The 19,339-nt window shown below is 40.5% G+C and overlaps 1 protein-coding gene and 1 non-coding gene across 3 annotated transcripts; one reads left to right on the forward strand and one right to left on the reverse strand.

Moving 5' to 3' along the window:
* Positions 1-1,580: 1,580 nt before the first annotated feature.
* On the reverse strand, positions 1,581-14,915 carry EAPP (E2F associated phosphoprotein). 2 transcript variants are annotated; one of them, XM_010588583.3, is made up of 6 exons: positions 14,753-14,915; positions 8,598-8,779; positions 6,665-6,763; positions 5,642-5,759; positions 3,853-3,963; positions 1,581-2,229 (listed from the first exon to the last, which is right to left on the reverse strand). In XM_010588583.3, the coding sequence occupies exons 1-6, from the start codon at positions 14,824-14,826 to the stop codon at positions 1,968-1,970; spliced, it is 846 nt and encodes a 281-aa protein (XP_010586885.1). In that variant the 5' UTR covers positions 14,827-14,915; the 3' UTR covers positions 1,581-1,967. The 2 variants fall into 2 exon arrangements, with proteins under 2 accessions (XP_010586885.1, XP_003408834.1); XM_003408786.4 differs by having other exon boundaries at positions 6,665-6,760; positions 14,753-14,914.
* A 3,421-nt stretch (positions 14,916-18,336) lies between these two features.
* Positions 18,337-18,500, forward strand: LOC111750272 (U1 spliceosomal RNA). Its single transcript, XR_002785420.1, has one exon. It is a non-coding gene; the product is annotated as a U1 spliceosomal RNA (small nuclear RNA).
* Positions 18,501-19,339: the final 839 nt, after the last annotated feature.

Here is a 19,339-nt window from a genome sequence, read left to right on the forward strand (position 1 = left end):
CAATGAACACTGGTGTACAAGTATCTATTTGAGTCTGTTCTTATTTTAGGTATATACCTAGGAGTAGAATTGCGGGGTCATATCGAAATTGTGGACATTGGTAGCTCAGTGGTAGAATTCTCACCTTCTATGCAAGTGACTTCAAGCATAGCCACCATCTGTCTGTCAGTTGCTACGATGCATGTTGCTATGATGCTGGACGTATTTTAGCAGCACTTTAAGACTAAGACTAGGAAGAAAAGCCTAGCAATCTACTTTCAAAAATCAGCCAATGAAAACCCTACAATTTTCACAATTAAAAGGTAAAAAATAAAACCTAGGGGTCACAATGGTTCGATCCCGTTGTGCATGGGGTTCCATGAATCAGAAGTCGACGTGATGGCAGTAAACAATAACAACGAAGATATGATAGCCTATTCTGGGGCCATTTTCACTTTTCTTCTTGTTAAAACATTTTCATTTCCTGCCTCATTTTTATTTTAGTATCATTGCTGTTGAGATTATACACAGCAAATTCAACTGTTTCTAAATGTACAATTCAGTGGCACTGATTACATTCTTCAAATTGTGCAACCATTCTCACCCTCCTTTTCTGAGTTGTTCCTCCCCCATTAACATAAACTCACTGCTTCCTAAGATTCCTATCTAATCTTCTGAGTTGCTATGTCACCTCAATCCCATGAAGACAGTTCTTAAGAAAGCATAATGCTCAAGGTCCTGCCTCACTTTCATTATTATATTATAAAAATTACTACATTTGCTAGCTATTAAGGCATCAGGAATTACCTAGTATAGATTCTTTCCTATTCTGCCTCCACCCTAGTCATACAAACAACGTACCACCACTTGCTCCAGATCTTTGTACGTGTAGCTTTTAGAAAGCACAGAAGATAAGGAAGTGGGGAGGATATGTTTTCCCTAAAGGGAGTGTATCATTCTCTGAGGGGATACGTATAGGTCCCCCTCAAGCTTTGTTGAGTCCTGATCTCTGTGGGGAATCATTGTTCTAATCTTTCCATTTTATAGGAGAGAAAATGAGCTCAAAGGAATAGACTTGCCCAACATTGGCATGGTAGAGCCTGAATTAAAACACACTTCCTGGTTTCTTACTACTTTACCACTCTTCTCTATTAGAATAACAAGAGGACCGTAAGTTTTCTGATGGTGTTTTTGGAAACAGTCCAATCATAACACTCTTAAAAAATTTAAAATGTACACATGCCTACTATGTATTTTCCCCAAAGTGTCACTAATGATTCTTATATCATTAACACAAAAAAAGCATACCTTTGTTGTTGGCAACAGAAGGTACAGACAGTAGGCACAAGAGGCACAGGAGGATTTTTAGGTCTGGAGGGCTAGGTTGCACTCCCTCACAGTAAACTTCTAATTTAACATGTTAATTTATTAAGTGTAGAATACAGGTTAAATACAATCCTTTTAGAGAATGAATGTATTACTCCAGGCACCTGACATAACCAACTCTATGTAACTATAACAGTTACTAAATACTGTCACTCCATCTCGGAGATGAGAGAAATATAAAGGTACTTCTTAGCAAAAAACAATACAGACAGAAGTCAGGAAACAGTTTCTAGTTTAATCATGCCAAGGGTAACGGTATATCCAAATAAAACAATTACACTCTGAAACAAAGATTACTTATAACTCCAGAACATTGTTAATTCTAAAGAGCTTTAATAAATACAAGCCCACTGTTTCCAAATGACCATCAAAAAGGGAATGAATGATTAATCAGTTCCATTAGTGCTGGAGAAAATTAAAAGAAAAGAAAGTCGGTATAAGGGGAATGAAGGTTAATAACCATTATCTCTCATAAACATGAAACACCGCTTCCTCAACAATTGAGAATGTCACTTAATGATATGAATAGGCAAAAGAAAAGTAACTGTTCATACTTGCCTTAACTATACAACACTGGGCAATTAAAATGCCAACTGCGCTATTTAGGAATGGCTTGCTAAAACGTTGAAAAAATGAAAGACTTCGTCCTTGTCATAGACTGCCACTTCAGTGGAACATTCAGTGCACATGACTGGGTGGTAGATTTCTTCCACTTCTGCCTCTGCCTGCTTCGCTGCATCTTCATGGTTGGATCTCATCTTCTTATGGCCCCACCTTTTCTTCTTATATCTTAGAATTTCCTCTTTGTTGACAGAACAATTCATCACAAACATTGCTCTATACTGAGTTTTGTATGATTCATGCCTGAGAGGAAAATGAAATAGAGAAATTGGATTGTATGTTCTATTTCAATATTTATCCAATTAGATAAAATTTGAGAACACCAAAAACTTACTGAGACACCAACCAAAGTAAAGACATGAAAACAAAATGGCAAATTTTAAGAAATTTTAAGAGTTGTTATAAGACCAGAAAGAAACTTTTTAATAAATAATTGTATAAAGAAAGAATGTACTTCTGCTTTAAAGTAACTTTTGTCTCAGAAGAAAATTTGATTTGCTCTTCAAACTTGGAAAGGCAAAAGTTGTTGGAAACTTGACAGGTAATGTTTAATCTTTGACGGTGTCATTTCCCATTATGGCCTGAGGCTCTGCCCTTCTCTCATTATAGGTGGTGCAACCCTGGTCACCATTTTAATAGAAGCTACAGTTTAAAAGCTTAAAGAGCTTCTGACTTTCTAATGGCCACTCCTGGCTTTACTCCACTGGCCCAACGAATAATTAACACATCCTCTGTTCTCCTCATACATTTAATACTTTCCTACTTCTTTCCCCACTTACTAAGTTGCTCTTCTCTTTTTCCCCTTAAGCCTCACACAACAGAAACATCTACTTAGCTAAAAAAGAGTGAACTGGGGCTGTGCATTCATTAGTTCCAAATGTTGAACTCTACCATTTTGCTGACCACCACAACTACTAGGGATTTGGACTGTGCAAGCTGGCACTTCTCCAGGTAAGAAAACAATCCAGCCTTTCAAAAATATATCCAATCATAAATCTAGTTTCCTATGAGTATGTGCACACATGACTCTACCTATGTCACAAGCTCTTATCTCACGTTTATATATGTTTTTTCCCTCCTTTGTGTTTTTATGCATCAGAACAAATCATTTACCTGAACTGTTTACTTAAAGAACACTACACTTTCCAGGATTTGGTGTGTTTTCTTTAGAAGCCTTAAATCATTATTTACCTAAACTTTAAATTTTCCGTTAAAAAAATTCCAGTTACTGTATTTTATTGGAACTCTACACTAATGTGAAACATGATTTTCACCAATTTCCACTGTTTGATCATCACTCTACGATGCAGTTTAGTTTAGAGGAGAAACCACTTAAGTACAATAAGTCATTTTACTTTTTTCTTTATTCCATAAACATATTCTAAGTATCAACTTATATGCAAAAAATTTAGGCATTCATAAGGAGAATACAAAAACGAATTATCGTAGACGATCAGGAACCTCAAGTTAGTTAATAAGAATAAACAAGAATTATATATTCATTAGTTGCTAGAACAAATCCACTGTCTATATCATCGCTTAGTTTCAGTTAACTTGATTCAGGACATGGACTAAGCTAGTTGTTCATAAAACTACCAAAAAAAGAGGAAAAGGCCAAGAGTACATTTGGGAGATTGTCATTCCAAAAGATATATGCCGTTTCACTAAATCCTTGTGCATTGGCAACTGCTTTATTAGGAAAGCTACTTAGAACTATATACAATAAATTTATTTGTATAAAGATTAGTCATGTAGCACCAAGGTACAGAACCTTAACAGGATTCCTGAGTACCTCAAAAGTCTTTCTGATTTAAACAACGGACCACCAAGTTGTGTTTTTGGTTTCTGTTACCATTCACTCATTACCTCTGGCAATCAAGGCACAGCGTGGTCATGCAGGCTGGGCAATTCAAGACGGCATCACTATTAGGAACAGGCCGTTGCTGACGTGGCCGCTGTATTCCGAAACCATGGTAGCTAGAATAGAAGAAGAAAGTAGAGAATAAGACACATTAAAGCCAGATCTTGGTTTCTAATACCATTCTCCAGTAAAAGGAACCAGGACTCCTTGGAGAAACGGCTGATTCTAAGACCAGGACAGGGCAGGAAAATATACCAGATGAACCTTCAGCACCCGGTAGTTTCAGAAAGTAAGGAAGTACTCAAAAAAAAAAAGAACCACAATGACAGGGTATGTCAAAGGGGCACAGGAGCCAAATGAAAGCATTCCTAAAGGCAAAAGCTGGAACTGAGCAACAAAATAAAGTAGTATTGGATTATAACCCAAAGTATAAAATAAATATCCATGAGTCCATGATGATATTAATAAATGATTGAATGAATAAATGAGGAAGAACAGATAAATCTCCCGTACAGAAGAATTTCAAGTAATTTATGCAGATGCTCTCTCTTCGAGGAGGTGGAGTACAACTCCCCACCCCTTAAGTGTACACTACGCAGTAACTTCCAGAATTCAGTATTGAATCAGCAGCTAGACTGTAAGCTCCCTGTCTTGATACCACTCATAGCACTTAAAATGTTCATTTTACACACTGAGTGATCAAAAAATATGTTATGTTTAATGAGAAACTAATTTGCTTTATAAACTTTCACCTAAAGCACAATAAAAAAAGAAAAAGAAAATGAAAAAAAATTCAAATTACGTAGGAAATTCTCATATATCCATTAGCCAAATCTAAAAATCATCAAAAAAAGAAGAACCAGGAGCAGAACACGTCCTTCAGACCCGGGCTTCCTGCTCTGAGAAGTTCCTAGACAAGGGAAAGACTGATCACAAGGACTTTCCCCCAGACCTGACAGAGAGAGAAAGCTTTCCCCTGGAGCTGGTGCCCTGAATTCAGACTTCCAGCCTCCTAGACCATGAGAGTATAAGTTTCTATTTGTTAAAGCCAATATATATATATATATATTTTAAATAAATGTATATTATATATGTTAAATAAACGTAAGGGGCAGTTGGAGGAAGCAGTACACGGGTAAAACAGGGAGAAGAGGAAAAAAGGACAAAGTGGAAGCATGGATGCTAAAAGGTGGTGTACAAAGACTACCCCCAACCACAACATCAAAAGCCCTCCAGGCTCAATAAAAAATAAAGATCCCTAGAATCCACCTTAACTGAATCAAAACCTCCCAGAGCAGGACTCAAGGGTCTGTATTTCAAACAATCTCCCTAGGTGATTCTGAGGCACAGCCAAGTTGGGGAAGCACTAAGGAATGGTGATTAAGTTGTCTAACTTGGTTTTATGATGAATCAGTCTTTAAATCAAAATTGAATTCATCACCAGCTAAAAAGAACAATAAGGTGCTAAACATAACACATCCACTCTACATCCACATAAACACTTAATCTCTAATTTAAAATTGCGTCTGTGAAAACGTCAGTTTGGTTTGTTGGAGGAGCTGAATGCAGCGGTTTGAATTCAACAGTTCTAAAGAATTAATTATGTAAGAGAAGCTTGCTGATTACTTTCAAAATAAACTACTCAGCTGTTTTTTTCCCCTCAAACTTCTTTGTTTATGTGTACATATAAGCATACATACATATACATACATACATTCAAAACATCAATGTAGTGAAAAATCATGTTTTACCTTTTTTTCCTAAAGATTCCAAATATTAACTTTAAGTTTTTACCTCCTTCTCTGTGCATCAACCCAAGCCTGATCTCTGTTATCCTTTTCAGGATCATATAGTAATTCATCATTTGTTGGAATCCGGTGTCGTTTCTTCTTTTTTTTCTTGGTTACCTGTGCTAATTTTGAAACATAAGGATATGGCTAAGTACAATGTCTAAAGTTTGTTGCTGTTGTTGACTCCGACTCATAGCAATCCTACAGGACACAGTGGAACTGCCCACAGGGGTTCCTAGGCTGTAATCTTTATGGAAGCAGAATGCCACGTCTTTCTTCCACCGAGCAGCTGGTGGGTTCAAACTGCCGGCCTTTCAGGTAGCAGCCGAGTGCTTAACCATTGTGCCACCAGGGTCACTCAAAGCAAGACTAGAAACTATTCTTGATGTCTAAATTCTCCAGAAGTTCCCATATATAAAACACTACTTAAATCAGAACAAACATATTTCAAAAATTCATGAGGGGGAAAAAAAAAAAAACTACAGGCATCCATACACAGTAGACTTTAGCAGGTCAATATTTAGGTAATAATATATAAAAATATAAAACTGTTACTTTACTACAGCAACTAATCTGCACATTCCAATGTAGTTACTAATCTAACGAAGTTAGTTTTATCTTCTGTCATTATGTTCAACATTGCTCAACTTTTACGCAAAAGCAATTCCAAAGAAAAGAGAAGCTGATGTAAAAGCAGCAAGTTAGAAAAATTCCACAGAAGAGTAAAACACAGGGACTATTTGCATATCTGAGAACAAATGTTGCTGCTCTAAGGAACCTGAGGGAGATGGCAGCAGTGAGTCAGGGAACACGCTCCCTCACCCCAGCCGTGCCCACGCAGCACCGTTCTCAGGGCCCAACTCATCACATGCTGCATCCCCAGCTACTCTTACTAAATGCTTTTCACATCAATAGCCTGGAATTTCTTAAAAGACAAAACTCAGAGAGAAATACTAATTGCAAATAATTGTTAGGTAAACCTTTTCCATAAAACATAACTGCTAAACCTGATAAACATGTTATTCACCTGCTTTGTCTTCATCCTCAGAATCAGAATCAAAATATACATCATCATAGTACTTTGTCAAAGCTGTTCCGACTTTCCCATTTCCTGAGGAAGACCCTGCTGAAGCCAGAAGGGAAGTTTATGGATTAAACCATACATAATTCAGAAAGAAAAAAACCCATATACTTTCATCACCTCAAAATAGTATCAACTTCATTCCCAATCTCATTTGGATTGAGAAATATTTTCACATCAATGGCTTACTGAATTTCTACGCCTTATGCAATTTTTTTTTTTTTTTGGAGATCTTCCCCTTCTTTAATTTGTGTGTGTGTGTGTGTGTGTGTGCTTTACATGAAAGTTTACAGAGCAAATTAATTTCTTATTAAACAATTAATACACATTTTTTTGTGACATTGGTTGCCAACCCCATGACTTGTCAACACTCTCCCGTTCTTCACCTTAGGTTCCCTAATTCCATTCATGCAGCTTTCCTGTCCCCTCTTGCCTTTTCATCCTTGTCCCTGGGCTGGTGTGCCCATTTAGTCGCATATATGTGGTTCAGCTACGTGTATTATTGTTTGTTCTATGGGCCTGACCAATCTTTGACAACTATCCCTTCCTGATTAAGTGTTCAGTATACTATTATTCTTTCTCTCTTCCCACAAATCTAATTAAATAAAATTGCCATGTTTTCAGGTTGCCAGAATACATGTCTCTATATTTCAGTCATGCTGTATACTGTGAAGAGGAGGGAACAAACATCTTGTTTTAAAGGACTTTAGGGAGGGCGAATAAAAACTCTACAGAGAATCAAAATAAAAAATGAAAAGAAGAGACATTACAACTGACTCAAGAGAAATGAACTTTTACATATTTTGTTACTAGACTCTTGTCAGATACATGGTTTCTGAAGATATTCTCCCAGTCAGTAGATTGGCTTTTCACTTTTTTGGTAAAGTCTTTTAATGAACTGAAGTTTTTAATTTTTATGAGGTCCCATTTATTTTGTCTTTTGCTATCTGTGCTTTTGTTATTATATTAGATAATCCATTGTTGAAAGCTAGGCCTGACAACGCTGCCCCTGCTCTTTTTTCCAAGACATACTCTTATTCTCCCCAGTTGTGTCCAGTGCCATGACATTATCTACCTATGTCATTACATGCTTGCATCCCCAATCATTCCTCTTAATTAACATCTGCTTTTGCTTTTTTTTAAATTATTACTATATTATTGTTGCTACTATTATTTCATTCTTTCAGTTCTTAACAGTTAAAAGAACATAGTACTTTTAGTACAGAAACCAATATTGAGGAGTCCTACTTTCACAAACCAGTTTTAGGGTCAGATACATTTTAAATAAAGGCCAAGTATCAAAATGAAGCTCTCTTAAGTAAGTTGACTAGATCATTCTAGTAAGGAGATGCTGTTACTGCCCAAGATGCAGATGACAGCAAAAACATTATGTAAGTTCCTCTTGAGCATATAAGTTTATAATAAAGCAAAATGCTAACACTCAGCATTTGTGTGACTTGTTTCGAAAAAATTTTACTGGTTCTGGATTACAGAATGCCTTAAATGTTTAAACTACTTAGCAGTATGTTTCATGACTCACTAAAACAAGACAGGAATTTGTGGTAATGTACCACTAAATCTGCCTTATTAGTACTATCTAACCGTAAATATACTTGCATAATCTTTTCAAGGGTAAAAAATGCAAAAGAAAATTATGCACATAAATAGCGCAAAACAATCTCTTTCCAACAACATAGGCAACGTCTTCACTAGTCATCAAAAAAAATTCCAGGTGAGGCTGCTAAACATATTTATTCATTCACTCAGTCCAGACTTATTGAGCACCTACTGAAAGTACCGCGGACACAGCAGAGCACCAGTACGGTTCCTACCCTCAGGAGGCTTTTAAAAATATATGAAATTTTAACTAAAACTCTACCTGTTTCCAGAGAGGATAACTTGCCCTCCATTGTTTTTATGGTGGAATTTAGTTCTGCTTCCATTTCTTTTTCAAATTCATCTTCACTCGATGACTCACTTTCCCCAGTGAGACATTCTCTGAGGAGCTTACGTTTCTGGTCAGGGGTTCCATGCAAGAGCACGTCCACTTCATCTTCAGAGCTGGCGCACGTTTAAATTGGAAGGAATATGAATATTAAAGGATTAAAATAACGTAAAACTCCCATAATCTCACTGCCCAACAATAATTTTAAGTTTTAGAAGGCTGAATTTGATATACTTATCACATTACATTCAGCTTTTCTCACTTAACAGACTGACCATTTCTACATATTTCCATATATTTTTTAACGTCTGCATAACATTTCCTCTTGCAGATTTATCACTCTCAGCGCTGTACATTTATTTCCAACTTTTTGCTGTTAAACACTACAGTGCACATTTCTGCATATGTAATTGTACTTCTGTTGATTTCCTTAGGATAGATGTCTAGAAACATCCTTCTGACTTTCGGTATTGTCACACTGCTTTCCAAAAGCATTGCACCAATTCATAATTTCATCAGCAAAGAAAAGTCTACCTCACTGAGCTCGGTGTTTTTAAAACTCTGGATACTTAAATGAAACTTAGTGTACATAGCTAACACATCCACATAAAATATAATTTATAAGACAGTAATTAAATATTATAATTTCAAAAGTCACAGTGAGATAGAAAACTATAAAGAGAGAGAAAGCTATAGTCTAAATCCTCCTGAGTAATTTGTGCCAATTTATTTTGCCTTCTGTGCCTCGGTTTTTCCATCACTAGCAATATAACAGAATAAAACCAGACATCAGGAAAAATGAGGTGTCATCAAAATACATTAAACACCTAAGAAAACATTTCTAATATAACCAAGAGCATATAAATAACATTCAATTATTCATGAACTGATGAACAATCACAGACTATTCCTGGTTTTTGCTTCCCTACTTTTCTCTTGTAGACCAATGCTTTTGAGCCTCCATGAGAAGGGAAATCAGAAAAATGCAATTGGCACCAGTCATTTAGCTACTCATAGAGGATTCAGCCAGATTCTACTCCCAAGAAAGTTCCCCATCTAAGCTTCCTCTTCCTGATCAGCATGTGTCCTTTCTCCATCACCACCATCTTCACTCAGGTCCTCCTACCCTGGCCTGCGCCACCATACTCTAAGGATCTCCAGGCCTCCAAATTCTCTTGTTACATTTCACCCTTACCCTGCTACCAGAAGGTTCTTCCTGAAGAACTCTGAATACATCCCTACCCAATTCAGAAACGTTCCATGGCCAAACTTCCAAACACAGCATTCAGAATAGCCTTCCACAATCTGGATCCAACTTATCTTTCCAACCTTACCTCTCACTACTACCCTTTATCTAACCCAGTGGGTGTTCCCTTAAGGAACATCTGGAAATATCTAGAGACTTTTTTGGTTGTTAGAACTGCGAGAGAAGTGCTACTGGCATCTAGTGGGGAGAGGCCAGGGATGCTGGCTTAACATTCTACAATGCAAAGGACAGCTCCTCACAACAAAAGATTATGTGGCTCAAAGCAATAGTGGTGCCCAGGTTAATCTACCACATCTACAATATATTCCAGTTTTCTCAAAGTGTGGGATGCGGACATTATTTTAAGTATTAGTGAAATGGACAGCCCACTAAATAACATTGAATCCACTGTTGACTGGATTGTAAAATGGTATAGACACTCAGGAAAACAGATGGTGTTTCTTCAAAAACTAAACACGCAACTACCACATGACCCAGCAATTGCACTCCTGGGCATTTATCCCAGAGAAATAAAAATTTATGTTCATACAAAAACCTATACACGAATGTTTCTAACAGCTTTATTCATAATAGCCAAAATTACAAACAACCCAGATGCCCTTCAATGGGTGAATGGTTAAACAAGTTGAAATACTACCCAGCAATAAAAAGGAATGAACTGTTGACATATGCGATGACCTGGACGAATTTTCAGAGAATTATGCTAGTGAAAAAAGCCAATCCTAGACTGTTACACACTACATAACATTCCTGAAGTAACAAATATTATAGAAATGGAGCCAGGAATTAAGTAGGGGAGTGATGGATAGGAGGAAAACAGGCATGGCTATGAAAGAGAACATGATGAATCCCTATGGTTATAGAAATGTTCTGTATGTTGACTGTATTGATGTCAATATCCTGATACTGTACTACAGTTTCACAATAAGTTAACAATAGGGGAAACTGAGTAAAGGATACAAAGGATCTCTATTATTTCTTACAAGTACATGTGAATCTATAACTATCTCAAAATAAAATTAAATTTAAAAAACAGCGCTGAGTCACAATGTAAAAAAGTTATTCTCTTTGCAAATGTTCTTCAATCCTTGTGATTATTTCAAGAGTCTCAGTCTTTAGCACTGCTGGGAGAGGCAACACACCATGGATCCTGGACATTCTTATTGAGTATGCCAAGAATGCAAGGCTCTGATCATTCTTCATTCGGGGCATTTTTCAGGGTTGTGTTTGCAGCAAACGACCTTGAGGGATTGGGTAATGTCTCCCTCCAGCACAATAAGCAGGTTTCCTTACTGCCTACCATGAAAATAGTGGATTTTCCCAAGCTCAGCAACCATGCACACCCACTGCATGTGCAGCATTCACCAGGGCACCTCAGTCTAGTACCTTAGGAGCTGGGAAGCAAGAGCAACCAACAAAAACATGATGCTCATCCTGCTTGCTGTGCCTTGAGTAATAAAGTCTTTTGTCTCTGACCCAGGAGTCTCATGTCTTTTGACAGTCTCCATGAAACGGTAACAAGCTAACATATTAGCTTATTGTTGTTGTTGTTAGGTGCCATCGAGTCAGTTCCAACTCATAGCAACCCTATGTACGACAGAACGAAACGCTGCCCAGTCCTGCACCATCCTCACAATCATTGTTATGCTTCAGCCTGTTGTTGCAGTCACTGTGTCAATCCATCTCTTTGAGGGTCTTCCTCTTTTTCACTGACCTTTTACCAAGCGTGATGTCCTACTCCAAGGACTGATCCCTCCTGATAACATGTCCAAAGTATGTGAGATGTAATCTCACCATTCTCGCTTCTAAGAAGCACTGTGGTTGTACTTCTCCCAAAACAGATTTGTTTGTTCTTTTGGCAGTCCATGGTATATTCAATATTCTTCACCAACACCACGTGCCAATTCTTCTTTAGTCTTCCTTATTCATCGTCCAGCTTTTGCATGCGTACAAGTCAACTGAAAACACAATGGCTTGAGTCAGGCAGCACCTCAACCTTCAAGGTGACATCTTTGTTTTTTTAACATTTTAAAGACATCTTTTGTAGCAGTTTTGCCCAATGCAATGTGTGTTTTGATTTCTTCACTACTGCTTATTAAATGAAGTAAAATCAAATCCCAGTCCCTGACAAACACTTCTCTAATCCCTCTCTAACACTAATCTCTGTTTTTAAAACAGAAAACAGGCCTTGGGTTTAGAGCTATCAGCAGGCAATACCGTCTAGTAACATTGTTTTGTTTTCATAGAATTTATTTTTACAGTTACCTTACCAGGGACCACTACCACAAGATTATAAAGCTTCCTTAAAAAATGTGAGCATAAAAAGTTGACTTAAATAAAAGTATTAAATAATAACACAGGCATGTATGCAAATGGTATAGCAGAATAACTCAAACCTTGGAAACACTGCCACATTCCCATCAAGCTGAACTGAGGCCTACATATGCTTCTTTGCACAGATAGGACCCATCAACTGAATTTTTTTTGTAGGGAATTCTGGTATCCATCCTCACTTCCCACAATAGAAATCTTCAGGGCAGTCTAATCTGCCATGCCTACTACCCCTCTCCTGGATAATCTGAAGAAATGCTGTGATTGGAGGTATACCTTCACAAAAAGCATCTTAGGACAGAATTAATTTTTAAGCTTTTAATAACAGAATAGAAATAGCTAAATTTGCTTGAAAATCACCTGGCAACCTAACTGCAAGTTTTTCCTACATAGGATTAATCCCTCCCTTCCAGAAATTCCCATGAAACTTCATCGGTGCCTATCTCAGGGCATCAATTTCTACATAGGTCTTCCAAGACATATACTTTGTCTTATTTTCCTTACTATACTGAAGCCTGTGGAAGATAAAAATCTTGTGCTCGACCTCTGTAATTCAGAGCAGCATGTAGTGTGTGCTCAAAAAAAGTGCTGTTCAATATTCTCTTATTTCTGCAATTCAGACTCCCAAATGGGCAACTCACATAGATTATATTACACGAGCCTCACAGCAAACTTCTTGTTGTTGTTACATGCCATCCAGTCAGTTCTGCTCCTAGTAACCCAATGTACAACAGAATGAAACACTGTCCAGTCCTGTGCCATCCTCACAATCCTTGTTATGTTTGAGCCTACTATTGCAGCCACTGTGTCAATCCATCTCCTTTTTTGCTGACCCTCTACTTTACCAAGCATGATGTCCTTCTCCAGTGCCATGGACTGAAATGTGTCCCCCCAAAATATGTGTCAACTGGGTTAGGCCATGATATCCAGTATTGAGTGGTTGTTCTCCATTTTGTGATTGTAATTTTATGTTAAAGAGGATTAGGGTGGGATTGTAACACCCTAAGGTCACATCCCTGAACCAGTGTAAAGGTCAGATCCCTGAACCAGTGTAAAGGGAGTTTACCTGGAGTGTGGCCTGCACCATCTTTCATCTCATAAGAGATAAAATGAAAGGGAAGCAAGTAGACGGGAGACCTCATACCACTAAGAAAGCAGTGCCGGGAGCAGAGCACATCCTTTGGACTCAGGGTCCCTGCACAGAGAAGATCCTAGTTTGGGGGAAGATTGATGAGAAGGCCGACAGAGACAGAAAGCCTTCTCCTGGAGCCGATGCCCTGAATTTGGACTTTTAGCCTACTTTACTGTGAAGAAATAAACTTCTCTTTGTTAAAGCCACCCACTTGTAGTATTTCTGTTACAGCAACAGTAGGTGACTAAGACATCCAGGGACTGATTCCTCCTGATAACATGTCCACACTATGTAAGACAAAATCTTGCCACCCTTGCTTCTAAGGAGCTTTCTGGCTGTACTTCTTCCAAGACCGATTTGTTTTTTGCCAGTCCATGGTATATTCAATATTCTTCGCCAACACCACACTTGAAAGGCGTCAATTCTTCTTTGCTCTTCCTCATTCATTACCCAGCTTTCGCATGCATATGAGGCAACTGAAAACACCTTGGCTTGGGTCAGGTGCACCTCAGTCTTCAAGGTGACATCTTTGTTTTCCAACATTTCAATGAGGTCTTTTGCAGCTGATTTGCCCAATGATGCGTTCACCATTTGATTTCCTGCCTGCCGCTTCCATGGATGTTGACTGTGGATGCAAGCAAAATGAAACCCTTGACAACTTCAGTCTTTTCTCCGTTTATCACAGTGTTGCTTATTGGTTCAGTTGTGAGGATTTTTGTTTTCTTTATGTTGAGGCTGTAGTCTTTGATCTTCATAAGTGCTTTAAGTTTTCTTCACTTCCAGCAAGCAAGGTTGTGTCATCTGCATACTGAAGGTTGTTAATGAGTTTTCCCCCAATTCCGATGCTGAGATCTTCTTTGTATAGTCCAACTTGTCAGATTATTTGCTCAGCATGCAGACTGAATAAGTATGGTGAAAGAATACAACCCTGACACACACCTTTCCTGACTTTAAACCACGCAGTATCCCCTTATTCTGTTTGAAGGACTGTCTCTTGACCTATGTACAAACTTACAGTAATTACATTTTCACTTTAAAGACGAGATGCTGGGGATAACTTGCCTTCAGTCACACTGCTAGTAAGCTGCAGCTGCAGGATTCGATCTCACGAAGTTTTGAGGATTTACCGTGGCCCGCAGTGATTCCGAAACATCTCCCTTCCCTGCACCGGTGTCAGTCCCGCCTCCCCCGGGACTGAGAGACCCCTTACCAGAACTCTCCCTCGGCCTCCTACAGGCGACAACCGGGCGCAACGGGCGCCGGAAGAGATAAGCCGAGAGTCTGCACAGGCCCGGCAGTTGCGGCGAGGGAAGGAGGCGAAGGCCCGGCCTCGGGGACCGGAGCAGGGTAGGAACCCACCTGCTCAGAGCCGGCTCCTCATCGCTGGGCTCTTCAACCGCGTAAGGGTCATAGTCGTCCCACGGCCGGTTCATGGTGGACTGCACCCGCCCACACAGTCCAGCAGCCGGCGGCTGCGTATGTTTACTCCTCCGGTCCCTTCCCTAAAGAGTCCTACAACCACTTCCGCCCGCACTTCCGTCTCCTCCCTGCGCGCTTGCGCAGTTTCTTCCTGCGGGGTCGTGGGCAAGAGCAGGGGGCGGGTCCCAATGTCTCCAGCTGTTTTCTGCCACGTGAGGTGAGGTGAAAATGCAGAAGTCTAGATGCTGAGGGGCTTGTTTCCTGAAATTGGGTCAACGGTCCGCAGACACGGGCACCGCTCCATCATCCTTGCTCAGATCCTTCTGCCTTCCTTACACCACAGGCGTCTGCCTCCCCTCCACACCATTCATGCCTGAGACTGACTTCGGCAGGTCTACTGAGAAATTGCTAGGCTGTCGCCAGTTACCTTCTCAGTCCCAGCGTTTTCTCAGCACTCACCCGATACCACTCGGTACTTGAGGAGATTAAAGCAGGTGGCAGCCTCATTGCAGACTTCCTCCCCTGCTTCTGGACCACCTGTACTCGAGTTCCCCCTCCCGGTCGTCTCTTCCCTCTTCCTCATGATCCCATCCAGTTGACTACCCCCACTTGTATCAGTTGCCTGCTAAACATCTCCACCTGCTGCACCTCTGGCAACTTAATTACTCAGTGTGGCCCAAACCAACTCAGCATCTCCACCCCACTCCTGCACCTCAGCCAAAAGCTACTTTCGACTCGTGATTTCTTTCCGTGTCACTTCTTCAATTGTCACAACAGCTATAGGCTGAAAGACTTGGAATCATGGTTGATTGCCTCATTTCTCTGTTCCTCTATGTGCCCTAAATTCCCAAGTCCTGATCTCTTATCAGCAATGTCTCTCTCAACTGCATCCCACTCCCGCACTTTATTGATATGGCCTCCTAATTGATAGCCTTGCTTCGCTCTTTTTCCCTCTCCAAACCATGCCTTTCTGTACTGACAGAGGGATCCACTTCCAGCACAGCTCTGCTCTGGACAATTTCCCTAAAAAGTCCTAATATTTCACTTTTATCTGGTGGGTTTGTTCACTTTAGTCTGCAGTATTCTTGGCCTTCCGAAATAGGGTCTAACCCATCACGCGGAATGAATTTCTCAGTACACTCGTACACATATTCAGCATGGTTTGCTTATTCCAGAATATGTGCTATGCCTTTGGACCACTATGAACTTCCACTGTACCCTGGAACGCCCTCTCCTACTTCTGTCACAGTGTTGGGCTGCCTATTTTTCCTTTTCTAGCAACTGTGGTCCTCTTCAGAGATATGCCCTTAAATCCACATTCATTCTATTCCACAAAAGCTGGACCAATTATATTCCTGCTCCCACGAATTTAAAATTAAGAGTTGGAGATTCTAGTGAGCAGGACTTGTAGCAGGACAAGTAAACTCGGGCTGATGCTGTCATTTTGAGATTTGTATGTGCTGATGACGAGCAAGCAAAGAGAGAAAAGCAGAGGCTTTCCCCAACCCTCTTGTCTGGAACAGCCTTTGTTCCCAAACTCCTCTCTCCATTTCATCTTCTCTGCCCATTCTCTATCCCTTTACCCACCTTTTTTCTTCTTCATATTACTTATTTGTTTGCCTACTATCTCCCTGCTCCACTTATCTATCCATGCTAAAATTTAAGGGCTTTGAAATAACAATTTTGGCAGTGATGATGCTGCTCCCTGATGTCTGAGGACTTAGCTAGGGACTGAAGCAACTAGGGGCTAGATGAGCATCTCTGCTTCCATGCATTTTTCTCCACGATGCCATGGGCTTCCTCACAGCATGGCAGCTCAAGTCTCCAAGACAGTATTCCCAGAGACCAGGATAGAACCTGCAAGGAATCCTTTGACCTAGCCTTGGAAGTCCCTGGTTATTGCTTCTGCCACATTTTATTGGAAGAGCTATTCATTGAGGACACATAGATTCAAGGAGAGGGGAATTAGACTCTGGCTGTCGATGGCAAGAGTAGCAAAGAATTTGTGGCCATCATTAATCTATCATACTCCCACATTAGACTAAATTCCAGGAGGGCAGAGGCCTGGACTGTCTTGTTCACTACTGTATCACCCCTATCCCCACTTGGCATGCTCCAGGGATGTGTCTGTGACATAGGCATGGGCAATCAGAGCCATAATAATTGCTTTAGGGATAACCCAAGGTGGGACAGACTGGTCTCCTGGAACTTTTGCTGTGCTTCCTCTAAGAGTGCTATATTTTCCTAGGAATGACAAGGTGTGGAAACAAGTTGAGTGCTGTTGGTAGCCATCTCTACCACAATGCAGAACAGACTGCTTGAAAAAATGCAGCTAACAAAGATGAAGGCAGAAGCAGATAGGAAGAGGTAGCTATGATGTAATTTCAGCCCTGGGTCATGGAAACCTGAAGATTCATGAATGTGTCAAGTTTCCTTCTCTGATTAAGCTAGTTCCAGTTCTATCACTCTTAATCTTGAGTAAAATAAAAGTAGATGCCCCTGTTTCTACTAGAGCTTGGGTGGAAGCAGTGCTCTCTGCTGACACACGGAAGCCAAAATTAAAAAAAAAAAAAAACCCAAACCCGTTACCTTTGGGTGGATTCCGACCCCGTAAGGTCAGAATACTGTCCCATAGGCTTTCCAAAGACTGGCTGGTGTATTCAAACTTTCAACCTTTCCGTTAGCAGTTGTAGCTCTTAAACACGGCGCCACCAGGGCTCCCACGGAAGCCTGGGAACTCATTTATGTCGGCAATTGCTGGGCGCGGGGGAGGGGGACGGTGTTCAAAAGTTGATGAGATGGAATATTTCTGAAAATTTGAATTGACTATAAAACATAACAACATAACTTGTCAAAAATATTTTTATAACAGACTTTGTTTTCCAGTATTATATACTTAACTGCAACGCTGAATGATTTGTGTAGTGGACAGAGTCCCGGTTTTGCCGTGGTTTTATTCAAGGTTAGAATCTTGATTTGTTTCCTTTAGCTGCTGTGTATGCTAAACAGTTTATGCACGCTTACTCAGGAAGCCGCCACGGAAAAACGATCTCCTGTTAAGTTGGTTGGGAAAATCTAGGGTTTAAAGTTTAACTGGAAGGGGGGGGGGGAGCCCTCATCATAATCTTGTCCTGTGAGGGTGATTTCGGCTGCCGAGAACAAAACGGGCTGTAACCTTTTTGCTGACACGAAGGGGACACCAAACCGAAGCCCTGACCTAACACGCCTTCGTTGTGGCTCTTGGTAGGTCCGGAGCCAGGACCACAGAGAGACGGCTAGGGACGTCACAATCAGGGCGGGGCGTATGCAGATGAGCACAGCACGCAGAGCCCGCTGGTCCTCCGCCTGGGCTCCCACGTCCCGCTGTTGGCGAGATCCAGTTGTTCCAGGTTACTCGTCCGATTTCTGAGGTTGGAGGAAGGGAGGCTGAGGAAACGAGCGTGCGGTGGGCGCGTGAGGAAAGTGACCGTGTGTAAGGAGCGTGAGGCCCGCGAGGGTGTGAGTGGAGCCGGCTACAGGAACTCATACTTACCTGGCAGGGGAGATACCATGATCACGAAGGTGGTTTTCCCAGGGCGAGGCTTATCCATTGCACTCCGGATGTGCTGACCCCTGCGATTTCCCCAAATGTGGGAAACTCGACTGCATAATTTGTGGTAGTGGGGGACTGCGTTCGCGCTTTCCCCTGATTTCTGATGTTTCTAAAAGTAGACTGTTTTTGACTAATAACTGTCCCTTTCATATGTTTTTTATTATACTAGCTTTGTGTCATACTATTTTCTGAACATACTAAATTCTGTTCTTTTTGGTTAGTGTATGTATTTAAGACAAGAGCTGATCTATTTGATAAGCCAACTTGGAATTCCCAAATTTAAATTTGGTAACTCCTTTCTCACCACAGAAATAAGAGGGAGTAATTTAAGGTATGTTGTTATTCTTAGGTGCTATGGGTTTTCAAATTCACAGGGACCCTAGTATTGCTGGGTCCTCGGCCAACCTTGTTGTGTTTGCTTGAGCTCATTGTGGCAGCCACTGTGTCAGTTCATCTCCTTGAGGGTCTTCCTCTTTTTGCTGACCCTCTACTTTTAGCCACTGGTCCCTCCTCATAACTTGTCCAAAGTATGTGAGATGAAGTCTTGCCATCCTTGCTTCTAAGGAGCATTCTGGCTGTACTTCTTCCAAGACATATTTTTTCATTCATGGTATATTCAATATTCTTCGACAACAACATAATTAAACGGCATCAATTCTTCTCCGGTCTTCATTATTCATTGTACAGCCTTCTCACGCATATGAAAAAAACGTGACTGAAAATACCAGGTCCCTCTTAGTCTGGAAGCTCCACTGAAACCTGTACACCTTGGGTGACCCTGCTGGTATTTGAAATACCAGAGGCATAGCTTCCAGCATCACAGTAACACAAAAACCACCACAGTATGACAAACTGACAGACATGTGGGGTCTTAATGGTATAGCCAGCACCAGTCCACAGACAAGGTGGAAGGTCAAGAAGGTTCTGGTGCCCTG

The sequence above is a fragment of the Loxodonta africana genome, chromosome 10, assembly GCF_030014295.1.
Source record: "Loxodonta africana isolate mLoxAfr1 chromosome 10, mLoxAfr1.hap2, whole genome shotgun sequence".
NCBI classification, from domain to species: Eukaryota; Metazoa; Chordata; class Mammalia; order Proboscidea; family Elephantidae; genus Loxodonta; species Loxodonta africana.